The sequence below is a fragment of the Oncorhynchus tshawytscha genome, linkage group LG16 (assembly GCF_018296145.1).
Source record: "Oncorhynchus tshawytscha isolate Ot180627B linkage group LG16, Otsh_v2.0, whole genome shotgun sequence".
NCBI lineage: Eukaryota > Metazoa > Chordata > Actinopteri > Salmoniformes > Salmonidae > Oncorhynchus > Oncorhynchus tshawytscha.
This window is the reverse complement of record NC_056444.1, coordinates 46,902,180-46,915,292: the sequence shown is the minus strand read 5'-3', so window position 1 is coordinate 46,915,292 and position 13,113 is coordinate 46,902,180. Positions and strand designations below refer to the sequence as shown.

The 13,113-nt window shown below is 44.3% G+C and overlaps 1 protein-coding gene across 1 annotated transcript in view; it reads right to left on the bottom strand.

Moving 5' to 3' along the window:
- Positions 1–1,718: 1,718 nt before the first annotated feature.
- The window catches only part of nup210 (nucleoporin 210), a 59,837-nt gene continuing 48,442 nt past the window's right edge, over positions 1,719–13,113 (bottom strand). Inside the window, exons 32-39 of the mRNA XM_024375130.2 lie at positions 7,968–8,188; positions 7,275–7,411; positions 5,747–6,008; positions 4,679–4,929; positions 4,288–4,492; positions 3,745–3,864; positions 3,493–3,567; positions 1,719–3,176 (exon numbers count right to left, since the gene is read on the bottom strand). Of these exons, the coding sequence (XP_024230898.1) occupies positions 3,070–3,176; positions 3,493–3,567; positions 3,745–3,864; positions 4,288–4,492; positions 4,679–4,929; positions 5,747–6,008; positions 7,275–7,411; positions 7,968–8,188 (1,378 nt within the window). The 3' untranslated portion in view covers positions 1,719–3,069. The remainder of the gene's footprint in view (positions 3,177–3,492; positions 3,568–3,744; positions 3,865–4,287; positions 4,493–4,678; positions 4,930–5,746; positions 6,009–7,274; positions 7,412–7,967; positions 8,189–13,113) is intronic.

Here is a 13,113-nt window from a genome sequence, read left to right as displayed (position 1 = left end):
CTCCCTTCATCCTCTCTGTCTGTGGCAGGGCAGAGGGGGGGGAGCGTGGTGTATGACACCATCACTGGGCTTAGGGACAGATGGGAAATCAGTTCGCTGCTCCTACAGCTCATACACGGGAGGGAAATGAAGGGGGACAAACTTGTGTATCACATGGAAGGGATATGCTATTAATTTTTCCCCGGCACTCTACCACAGAGGCTTAGGAAATGGTGTGCTGCAATTGTTGGATGCCTTAAATATACAGTAGCCTCCGTTCCAATCAATGTGATTGTTCTAGCTAAGGACACGCCCCTTTCACTCCAATGTGAATGTGTGTTCCGTTCTCCCTGCAGGGTGTAATAAGTTCCAATCAAGAAACAAGAAGCCATAACCACAAGTTATTCATAGAGGCAAAGACATTTGAAAAGTAAAATGTTTATTTTTCAGCAATGATCTCACAAACACTCAAGCCGGACGGTAATTCTAGTATTTCCACTTTGCTGCATAGCACTGCTGAGAGATGAGTAAGGCAAGACGCTTAAAACACAAGGAAAGCAGGGGAAGACTGTCTGCACATTAAAACTGAAAGCATTCAACATAAATCACCTTGAAAGTTTCACAGCTTTCTTTCTCCAAATACCAAAATAGTGATTATTCTTCCAAAAATTGCAGTGCAGTCTCAATAGGCCTCAATAATAACTTATCAGAGCTTACTTCAAGGCCTTCGGCGCATACATACAGTACATGAACATATGCCTCGTAATACATAGGTCATTTACAATATTTCTAGTTCACTTCGGTTGCTAAGATACTGAAGGGATTGTACACTGAACAAATATATAAACGCAACATGTAAAGTGGTTGGTCCCATGTTTCATGAGCTGAAATAAAAGATCCCAGAAATGTTCCATATGTACAAAAAACATTCTCTCAAAATGTGCACAAATTTGTTTTACATCCCTGTTAGTGAGCATTTCTCCTTTTCCAAGATAATCCATCCACCTGACAGGTGTGGCATATCAAGACGCTGATTAAACAGCATGATCATTACACAGGTGCACCGTGTGCTGGGGACAATAAAAGGCCACTTCAAAATGTGCAGTTGTCACGCAACACAATGCCACAGATATCTCAAGTTGAGGGAGCATGCAATTGGCATGCGGACTGCAGGAATGTCCACCAGAGCTGTTGCCAGATAATTGAATATTCATTTCTCTACCATAAACTGCTTCCAACATCGTTTTAGAGAATTTGACAGTACGTCCAACCGGCCTCACAACCACAGACCACATGTATGGCTTCTTGTGGGCGAGCGGTTTGCTGATGTGAACGTTGTGGACAGAGTGCCCATGGTGGCGGTGGGGTTATGGTATGGGCAGGCATAAGCTGCATTTTATCGATGGCAATTTGAGCGCACAGAAATACCGGGACGAGATCCTGAGGCCCATTGTGAGGCCCATTTTTTGTAAGGCATCTTTGACCGACAGATGCATGTCTGTATTCCCAGTCATTTGAAATCCATAGATTAGGGCCTAATGAATTTATTTCAATTGACTGCTCTCCTGACGTGAACTGTAACTCAGTAGAATCTTTGAAATTGTTGCATGTTGTGTTTATATTTTTGTTCGGTATATAATGAAAAACTGAAAGATGGTTCACATTTCCAAACTATTTCACATTGGTGATTGACAGAAGAGCTGCCTGTATTTAGGCTCAATAAGCACTGTACTGACCAAAGCATTTAAAAATGGTTAAATACAAACAAGTTTCAAAACAAGAATGTCATCAAAGTGAACACACTGACTGACCATATCCTGCTTTTGAACATAGTGTGCATATTAAGGACACATCACCTAACAAAATGGACGGATTCAGTGGTTATACTTCACAAAATCAATATGCTACATTTCCCCAAAATAACATTTAAACATAACCTGAAATCAGCATCTTCATGTTATCATTTGCTGCTGACAACTAGGCTACCCAGGAGAGTAGTTTGTCAAATTCCTGAGTTTCAAAGCAACAATTCTTGATCAACAACACATATCTTCAAGCTTAGAAGTACATTTTTGAAAAGCAAAACTATTAAATGTGAAAAGCAAAATGGGAGTATAAATTAGTTAATTTTAAGAGGCTGCAACAGTTAAGTACTGGTATGAAATCAAACATAACACGGTATAACTACAAATACTGAAAACAGAGTACAAAAACAAAAAAGCAAACTAGTTTAATGTACCATGCTTCACACACCATGATTCACACATGGTCTGACTGGTCATGAGTCCGGAGATGGCTGATCAAGTCCGTGACCGACAAATCTTGTTGCAGGGATGGTTTGTGCTGTGCTTCACATACACACAGGGAGATTCTCAATTGGTGTTACTTGATTCCTAGCATCCTTTCCTCCATCCTCTCCTCTTTTTTTGAAAATGGTCAAAGGTAAAGGTACTCCAGGAAACATACAAACAAATGTGCTTGTATGAAATGAGACTTCTCCACTTCCGCATCAAAAGGCAAATTACATGTGCAGAGGAGGAATACCAAAATATGTGTTATGTGGTAAAAATAAATGTTGCTGATTGTGCCAGACATGTTATAGATAACAGATAAGTAGCTTATCAAGGAGACAAGCAAACTTCTCAGTTCACGAATTTACACTCTCCTACATATGGCGACCACTTATCGGTTTCCGAGTCATGTTGGAGAGTCGTCGTCGAGGAGAGGACAACTTTTACCCAATTGAGAACACGCGCACACACAAAGATAGCCCTGTTGACTTCATATTGCTTAAAGTCGGTTTTCAGTCCTAATTGAAGTGCACATTTTGGGGCAAATCATAACTTCCATGTAAGTCAAACATTCACTTAGTCTCACATTGACATCAATGCATGACTAGATGAAAATGCAACTTTGTAAGAGTTTGCCCCTTTTTAAAACAAACTTCACATACTTTTGAATACTGTACATATGACCGAATTAAGCAGTAAGATTCTCTGCCATTCTCCGCTGAGTGACAACTGCCCAATCCCATGTAGAGTTCAGGCCTGGGGTGTTGTCAGAAGCTGGGGTAGGTACTGTAGGGATCCCTTACCGGGAGTTGTAGTCTGGGGAGAAGAGTCGTAGTTTGTGGCTGCTCCTTGTGTCCGGGGAGGTCATGTTGTTGGTGAAGGAGTTTGAGACGGGTGAGGCAAAACCTGAATCAGAGGTGGGAGTGAGGCACAGCAGGCTAAACAAATGGAACAGCACTGAAACTCAAGCACCCTCAATGGGGCAGAGTATATGAGCAATAAACAGCTCTAATCAATGTCTCCAAACAGCTATTCAACAAATGTCTACTAAGCAAATGAGAAAAACATTTTTCCAAACACAGCTGAAATAAAATATAAATTTACTGCAGTTACCTCTTTCAATTCAATTGTGTTGTAGAGGTATAAAGACTATTAGAAAGGGGCAAACTGAAATCAACACTATTTAAAAGTGGAAATAATGTAAACAATGACAGGTCTCTACCTGAAGGGGACGGTGTCCTCTGAATGAAGGCTGGGTGAGGTGCTAAGTCCCTCTGAGAGAACAGTGCATGGCACACTGGGTAGGAAGAGAACATTAATGTTACCTGTTAGAATGGTCAAATGTCTTCATGGTCCCTGAAGCTTTGCAGTATCATCCAAACATTCACTATCCAACCCACATGTTCTTTAAAGGTGAAGTGATGACAGGTTTCCAGCAAAAACACAAATCTTAGTTGGGGATGTGGCTACTCACCGATGATGATGATGGCGGTGCCAGCCAGTAGCGCGAAGATGGTGAAGAACATCATCTGGTAAGAGTCTATGAAGGCCTGCAGGAAATGGGTTCCCTCCATGGCAACCACGGAAGCAGCAGCTGGAGAGGACAAAAGCGACGGGTGAGACTAGGACATGACACTGCTCAGTGCTTCTTTCTAACAATGATGAGCGCGTTACCTTGTACAAATGTTTAAAAATTAACATTAAAATCACAGTTGAATGTTTTGATACTGCAACAACAATAGGGTGGTGCTAGTTGACACTTCAGTGAAATCCTAACGTGCTCCATTTCTCAAGCCCATGAGAAACTAATGGCTTTATGGATGAAGGGTCAGATAAAATGACTGACCTGAATATTTTCAAGGAAAGTGTCCCAACACTGTTATAATTATCTCAAATACTATTAAAAGGGTGTTGAAAGTATCCCCCTTTTACAGTATATCTTGTATCCTGCACCATCACAGAGTTATCACATCTACCATATCGTCAACCCTGTTCCACTCAGAGATGGCTGGCTGACCTTGCATTGTGGTGCTGGGATCAGTCACGTGGATTAGGGTGACTGGGATGACGAGGAGCTGGCCAGTGGATGAGCTGGTTATGGACACGGAGGCTGAGGCTGCAGCCTGGGGTTCCACCACACTGACCGTGTACTTAGAGTAACTGGGGAAGCCGTGGAACACTTCTCTCTCCTGGACCGAGATGGACGGAGAGCTGGACGACACCTAACAGACAGGAGTGATGGCGGGTGAAACACTGGGGTTTATGGAGAAGTGACATCCAGTGCCAAATGCTATACCTCCCTCATTGTCCTCATCATTCATTTCCCTTTTTAACGGCTTCTGGAAGGTATGAGACCCACGTCAAAAGGCACTTTCAAATAAAGTGAATTGATTGACAGACAGACATACCTCCAGGCTGCCGAGCGCTGCGGTAGGGCCGTAGACAGTGAGCTCTGCGTCGGGCTGCAGGTTGCTGAGCAGCAGCTCTGTCTGGTCAGAGTACAGGCCTGTCTCCACGGGCAGCCTGGCACTGACCTGCTCCCCAGAGAAGGCACTGCCTTCCACCCCAGCCCTCACCAACAGGCTGGTCATGGACAGGCTCAGCACCCGTGTCTGCTGGTCACTCAGAGACTGCAGGGTCAGAGAGCAGGAGTAGAAGCCTGGGAGGGAAAGCGGGAGAGAGGGCGGAGGTAGAGAGGTAACATTAGGTGTCGGTGTTTCTAAAAAGAAAGGTGACATCAAAATTGGTCGTATTTCAAGTTGTTCACGTTTATGGATGCTTCTTTGAATCTACTTCTTAAAGACTATGCTTGACTTCCACAACCACATGGTCCCAGATGCTTAAAGCATGATTTCCCCATTAAAAGCCTCTTCATTAGAACATTATTTTAAAAGGCACAAACGCAATAGCCATGAGAATTCCATTTAAAACATGATTAGAACCCACTGAATTCTAATCCCTTATGTAGCAATAGTGGAGGGAGAATCTTTCCCCACCTGTGCTGGTGTTTAGTCGGTTTACCTTCCCCTCCAACCCTACTCCAGTCTCATCTCACATTCATACAGGCCCATTAGTCATCGCCCCACCCACCCCCACTCCACCATAAGCCTGCACTGGGCTGGGGCAGGAGAGGAGCCCCAAACTCCCCAAAACAATTAAACCCATTCTGCTGAATATATCACCCCAACACCGTTTATGGCCTTCAGTAAATTATTCCCTTGTAAACAGAACTTCCTTGCCCTCTTTGCCAGAGCAGCCCCTGGTGCACTGCACCGCACACACACCAGCTGACCCACTGTGGGTTTAATAAATCCTTCCTGCTGCAAGCATTTCTAATGGGTGATTAATGATGTGAAGGTCAAATACATTATGCACAAGTAAACAAGTAAACTGAAGGTTGGAGAAAAGACCATTCAGTAAACATACTGCCCAACATTCACCACCTCATCTTCCCTGAGCCCGAGAACATGTCTTACCGGTGCTGGGGTCGAAGCTGATGTGTGTGAGGTAGACGTCATGGGCGGAGAACTCGACGGCGTCGCTGGTGAAGCTAAGATGGCAGCTGACGGAGGTCTCTGGGTGCAGCAGGGCGATGGAAGCGGTCTGGGCAGAGGAGCAGGAGCCTATGAGGTTGGTTCCCGTCTCTCTGGTGGTGAGCAGTATCCTGGTGTCCCTGTCCCCCCTCACCGCTGCAGGGTGAGCCATCACCGCTGTCCTGGTGGCCCCCTCCACCACCACCTGGCACAAACCAACACAGTGAGCCATAACACTGGTATTACTTGGGGTGAATCTCAAGTCTGTAAAGAAGTCTCCGCTCATTGTCTACTTTCCTTCCTCTGCACTGATATAAAAGTTACGAGGACTGGTAAAAACAATTCCAGCTAGCCTCCACATTGCATTCACCTGTCCTGTGATTTAAATCCTATGTATGTGCAAATTGAAGTGAACAGCTGGGCCTATTCACTTCCGTGTTCAGTACAGCAACACGGTACCGGTTAACATCTCCATTCAGAGCCTTCTCCTGTAAGATGTGTTGTTCCTGTCGGAGTGTTAGCTACTGATCCAGATAGCATCTATCTAATCCACTCCACACTGATCCGCCTCAGTCACTCACTCCCAGCTAATTGGGAAAGATTCATATGTAAACACAGGAACACATAGAAGCCTGTATCAGCCGAAAAGAGGGAGCTGCCTGGAAGAGACAGACATAAGAGGCGGTGAGAGATGTTCTTTGAGAGAGAGAGAGAGAGAGAGAGAGTGCTCCATCTCAAAGAGGAAGGCTGGGCTAATTAATCTTCTCCATACTGCCTGCGTGTCTCTTTGTGGAGACATCAGACCCACAGCAGGGGGTGGGAGGGGAGGGCCGTCACACACATTACACTGAGACAGCCATGATCATCTAGTAGTGATCATGATGATGGTCTTATAAGCATCTTTATAGTGTCAGATGTTTACTGTGTAGAACTCTACCTTAAGACTTCAGGTCTGTTCTAGGGTTCACATTGGTAGTTACAGTCTTGTCCCATTGCTGTGAAGTCTTAAGTCCTCCGAAACACGATCCTGCCAAGCCGCACTGCATCTTGACACACTGCTCACTTAACCCGGAAGTCAGACGCACCAATATGTCGGTGGAAACACCAAACCCTCACCTAACCCGGACGACGCTGGGCCAATTGTGCGCCTCCTCATGGATCTCCCGGTCGAGGCCAGCTGCGACACAGCCCGTGATCTAAACCGGATCTCTAGTGACGCCTCTAGCACTGCCTTAGACTGCTGCACCCCCTCAGATGTCAATTCAACGTTGGTTCAACGTCATTTCAGTGAAATTACAGGGAAACAACGTTGATTCAACAGGTGTGGGTAGTGTTGTACACCTCTCTAGAAACCAGAGAAGTGTATACGGTTTGGATAATCATGATTAAACCATTTGTTGTTGCAGAACATACTTTCATCCCATCTCTAACACACAAATGTTCTCTGGTAGCAAGGTTGTCGTTACAGTACCTCTCTGTAAGTCTTCAGCAGCCCAGGGATCTCATAGTAGACAGTGGTGGTGCCTGCATCTCTTGCCACGGCCACGCCCATTTTAGAGTCTATCTGCAGCACGCCAGTGGATGAGGAGCTCCAGGTACCCGGGACACCTGTAGGGAAAAGAGTAGAGCTGAAAAACTCCTTGGTTCAACACTCATCTTGAATATTCACACATCATTTACTGTAAGACTGTCTTTTCCTTCACACTCCTTCCCGCAGGGCTGACAATGGTAATGTTTAAATCTGCAGAAAAATTACTCCATTCCGAAGTAGATGAAAACAAACAAGGATTTTGCAAAAGATATCAATATCACACAGTGGAGGCTGGTGGGAGGAGCCATAGGAGGATGGGCTCATTGTAATGGCTAGAATGGAAATGTGGTTTCCATGTGTTTGATACCGTTCCATCAATTCCATTCCAATGAGCCCGTCCTCATATAGCTCCTCCCACCAGCCTCCATTGATATCACATATTAAAGACGCAACATCCCAGAGAACCATGTGAAACTGCATCAATCCAACGAAACATCCATTTTGCTCCAAAAAATTGGTCTGAACATCTTTGCAGATAAGCCTCGTCTCCATTTCATGTACCTCAGTAGTACTACCAGTGACATCATACCTGTTATTTTACAACACCACATGAACCCCTCTTTGACCTCTCACCTTGGGGGCTGAGGAGTTGGGCGCTGAGGCACACCACATCTCCCACCACCAGCCTTGTGGCATCCTCGGGGTGGATGGCGTGCTGAACGGGCAGCGCCAGGTAGTCAGCCATGCCTGCCTGCTCCTCGTCCCACACGGCCAGCAGGGTGAGGCCCACGTTGACCGTCCGCACCGTCAGGGTGTTGTTACCCGGGCCCCGGCCCATCTGCACCAGGTCATCCCTACAGACAGACAGGAAAGGAAATGGTCAACATGTAGTAGGTTGGTATGAGTAACCAATGGCTTTCCTTGCATAATCAGTAATCAACTACCCCTGCCTGGGCACAAGACTAAGTGACTCTCCTGTGGCCCAATCACATTCAGAACCCCTTAGTACCCCACCATAAGCCCCTTCCTTACTCTTATTTGGACAGGTCTCTCCTAAAGTAGTCTGGCAGCACCTTGATAATAAAGTAATGGAATCAATTTATTGTGCAGGCCAATGAGGGAATCCCTAGCCAGGCTGAGCAGCGCAGTCTCCCTTCTTCACACACTCCCATTAATTTAGCTCACTCAGGTGGAAACTACTCACTCTGAATGGGGAGGAACGAAAAGCAGTCTAAATTAATGTTGGGTACCTTGGGAGAGACATGCTGGCTTAATACCCTGCCATGGTGCACTCATTAACTGTAGTTGTACTGCTGTAGCATCCGGGTAAACAGACTTGGGCTGTGCAACTTTCACACATACGCACACTTTATGTGGCACTCTAACAGCAAAACACAGCAGAAAACCAGTGCTTTCACTTCTACACATCTCAATGTTAAGTACCTATCTTGTACGTGCCAATATAAAGTGCCTTCGGAAAGTACTCAGATCCTTACGCAAATCCCCCTCCCCTCAATCTACACACAGTACCACATAATGTCAAAGCAAAAACAGGTTCTGAAATGTTTGCTAATTTGTTAACAATAAACTGAATATTCAGACTCTTTACTCAGAACTTTGTTGAAGCATCTTTGGCAGCGATTACAGCGTAGAGTTGCCTTGGGTATGATGCTACAAGCTTGGCACAGCTGTATTTGGGGAGTTTCTCCCATTTTTCTCTGCAGATACTCTCAAGCTCTGTCAGGTTGGATAGGGAGTGTTGTTGCACAGATATTTTCAGGTCTCTCCAGAGATGTTTGATCGGGTTCAAGTCCGGGCTCTGGCTGGGCCACTCCAGGACATTCAGAGACTTGTCCCGAAGCCACTCCTGCGTTGTCTTGGCTGTGTGCTTAGGGTCTTTGTCCTGTTAACCTTCGCTTCAGTCTGAGGTCATGAGCGCTCTGGAGCAGGATTTCATCAAGGATCTCTCTGTACTTTGCTCCGTTCATCTTTCCATTGATCCTGACTAGTCTTCCAGTCCCTGTCGCTGAAAAACATCCCCAAAGCATGATGCTGCCACCACCATCCTTCATCTTAGGGATGGTGCCAGGTTTCCTCCAGACATGACGGTTGGCATTCAGGCCAGAGTTCAATCTTGGTTTCATCAGACCAGAGAATCTTGATTCTCATGGTCTGAGTCTTTATGTGCCTTTTGGCAAACTCAAAGCGGGCTGTCATGTGCCTTTTACTGAGGACTGGCTTTCGTCTGGCCACTCTACCAGAAAGGCCTGATTGGTGGAGCACTGCAGAGATTGGTTGTGCTTCTGGAAGGTTCTCCCATCCCCACAAGGGAACTATAGAGCTCTGACCATTGGGTTCTTGGTCCAAGGCCCTACTCCACCGATTGCTCAGTTTGGCTGGGGGGGGCAGCTTTAAGGAGTCATGGGGACATTCAATGATGCATACATGTTTTGGTACCCTTCCCCAAATCTGTGCCTCGACACAATCCTGTCTCTGAGCTCTATGGACAATTCCTTTGACCTCATGGCTTGGTTTTTGCTCTGACATGCACTGTCAACTGTGGGACCTTATATAGACAGGTGTGTGACTTTCTAAATCATGTCCAATCAATTGAATTTACCACAGGTTGACTCCAATCGAGTTTTAGAAACATCAAGAATGATCAATGGAAACAGGATGCACGAGCTCAATTTCGAGCCTCATAGCAAAGGGTCTGAATATAAATACATTTGCAAAATGTCTAAAAACCTGTTTTTGTTTTGTCATTAGGGGTTATTGTGTGTAGTTTGCTGAGGATTTTTCTTTTCTTAATTTAATCCATTTTAGAATAAGGCTGTAACGTAACAAAATGTGGAAACAGTCAAGGGGTCTGAATACTTTCCTAAGTCACTGCATATTTAAAGAAATACACCACATATAATGCATTCAGGGGCGGCAGGTAGCCTAGTGGTTAGAGCGTTGGGCCAGTAACCAAAAGGTTGCTAGATCGAATCCCCGAGTTGACAAGGTAAAAATCTGTCGTCCTGCCCTTGAACAAGGCAGTTGACCCACTGTTCCTAGGCCGTCATTGCAAATAAGAATGTTCTTAACTGACTTGCCTAGTTAAATAAAATAAAATAAAAAATAAACATTTAAATGTAATTCAGAAAATGAATACCAGGGATGCTGTCGCTATGTTATATACAATGTTTACTTTGCTGCGAAGGCTACAAGACCTGATTGAATAAATGTATTCTGAGAGATTTAAGTGCCATATTAAATTTTCTGTTCCACTGGTAAAGGCAGAACCGTTTGGAGTGCTGTCATCTCTTGTCTAACTCTCTTTAAGCAATTTTTTCCTAAGAAATTGGAGTGTCGGACATTAGTGCAAGCTCTTCCAGGCTTCCTCAAACTAAAAGAACACTCAGAGAGAAGACATGGCACAATATTTCCTGCAGCCTTGGTCCACACAGCTAACAGCCACATACATCTCTTAAACCCTACCACCCCATCTCAATCGTCTACCTGGCTGCTTTTACCTTCCCTATGAATATTTTCTTCCCCAATGTGTACACCTTCATACCAGTGGAGGCTGCTGGGGGGAGTAAAACGGCTTTAAAAAATTTGCTAGGATTGAGTAATGTTTCATATGTTTGATACCATTCTATTAACTCCATTACACTAAATTCCAGCCATTATTAAGAGCCGTCCTCTCCTCAGCAGCCAACACTGCGTCATACAGTATCTCACGTACAAGTTGCCCTTCATTTGACTTTCAAGCCTGCACCGAAATAGTATAATTGTGGGGTTCTTTGTAACTTGAAAATGAAAACCTTTAAGGATATTCACAGAAAGCAACCATCACTAGATGGTAACTTTACAAGTAAAGTTGTGCGGCTTGGTGGTAGTGACATTAAAAAATAAATTTAAAAATAAGTACTTTGATTATATTATTAAAATAATTTTAAATTTACATTGATAGTCAGTAGATTTGGTCAGTAATTGTGGTCAGCAGTAGTGGTCAGTAGTTATGTGGTTGAGTAGTTGTGTGGATATGGGCAGTAGTTAGATGTGTGGTCTTAAGTTGTGGAATGTAATTTTGTGGTTGTGGTCACTAGATGTGGAAAGCAGTTGTGTGGTTGTATCCTCACTTTTGAGAAAATGGCCTTTGAAGCTGGTGGTACTTACTGGAGAGCTCTTCTTTGTCTATACCCATTCAGCATCGTTCACACCCACCCATCTCTTTAAGGGTTGAGCCGAGTGTTCTGTCCTAACAGCAGTCAAGCACCCAAGCTAACTGGCTACGTTGGCTAGCTACTTCCAGACACAAATGAGAGAACAGCTCACCAACCATTGTACTCGCCCGAGCAGAGCTGGCTAGGCTGTTTTTATTTGATCCAGAGCATTGGTGACTGCAACTGTGCAGCTGGCAAAAATGTACGCTTTTTCCCCAATGTTTACTGACACCGGCCATATTCAACGGGTGTTGAGCGTTCGTAAATTCATCAGTTATTCTGCACTCTGGCACACAAACAAAAGTGCTCTGAAATCAGAATAGATCGACGTAGCTGGTAAATTCTCCCTGGCTATCAACAGTCGTCGCAGAGACATTCTATTGAAATGGTTACTTGCATAGTAGATTTTTTTAAAGACATGTAGCTAGCTAGGTAAACAATTAACCATAATCTCAATTCATGACATTACTTACCCTGCATGAATCTGCGGTTCAATGTTCGCTATAACTAGCAAAGCAAATGGCTCTGAGATACGAACAGTATTACTACACAGATCATACACATAACGTTAGCTAGCGAGCCAGCCAGATAACGTTAGCTAACAGTAAACTTTAACTTCTAATTTTGACAGTCGTTTTCATTTGAAACATGTAATATCTGAAAATGGAGCTAGCTTCTCCCTGTCACGGAAGCCATGGTTGGCCTCACTTGGTTTGAAGATGTAATCCGGAGACAGGTATTTTCTCAATCTCCTTAGCTATCACACTAATTCCACTGATTTCAAAACACGGTCCACCAGAAAAAGTGCAACACTTATGCAGGTATACAACACAATATATATATATTTTTAAAAGCAGAGTTAGACAGAATTACCTACACATACTGACCAGCTCAAATAGACAGAAGCGTGCTGTAAGGCAGACCAATCCGAACTAATCTCTCGGCATGCCCAGCCCACTCATTATCTCAACCAATCATGACTAGCGGGGAAGGTTGCTGACTTTCTGTTGCTAAACCAACTAGGCTCGTAATCTAAGAATTGTATTCATATTTATAGATGGCATACAAGTTTGTTATTAAGGCACGTTATTAAGGCATTTCTGACCAAAAACATACACCTAGTTTTCAAGAAACAAGTCTCATTTTCAATGACGGCCTAGGAACAGTGGGTTAACTGCCTGTTCAGGGGCAGAACGACAGATTTGTACCTTGTCAGCTCGGGGGTTTGAACTTGCAACCTTCCGGTTACTAGTCCAACGCTCTAACCACTAGGCTACCCTGCCGCCAATACTGTATACTACACAGGTTATATCGGCTAACATTTATTCACCAAATTGGGATAACAGTTCATTCTTCACAAAACGTATTTTCTCAATTACCAAAAACGGACACACACAACCTAATACTAGGTGGTGATATGAATTGTCTACTGTCACCCAATCTGGATCGTAGCTCTCCTGAGGTATCATCAAAGACAATATCAACAATTCAGCTATTTCTTAAGACATATGGCATATCCGATGCGTGGCGTTTCCGCAATCCCACAGCTAGGGAGTATTCTTTCT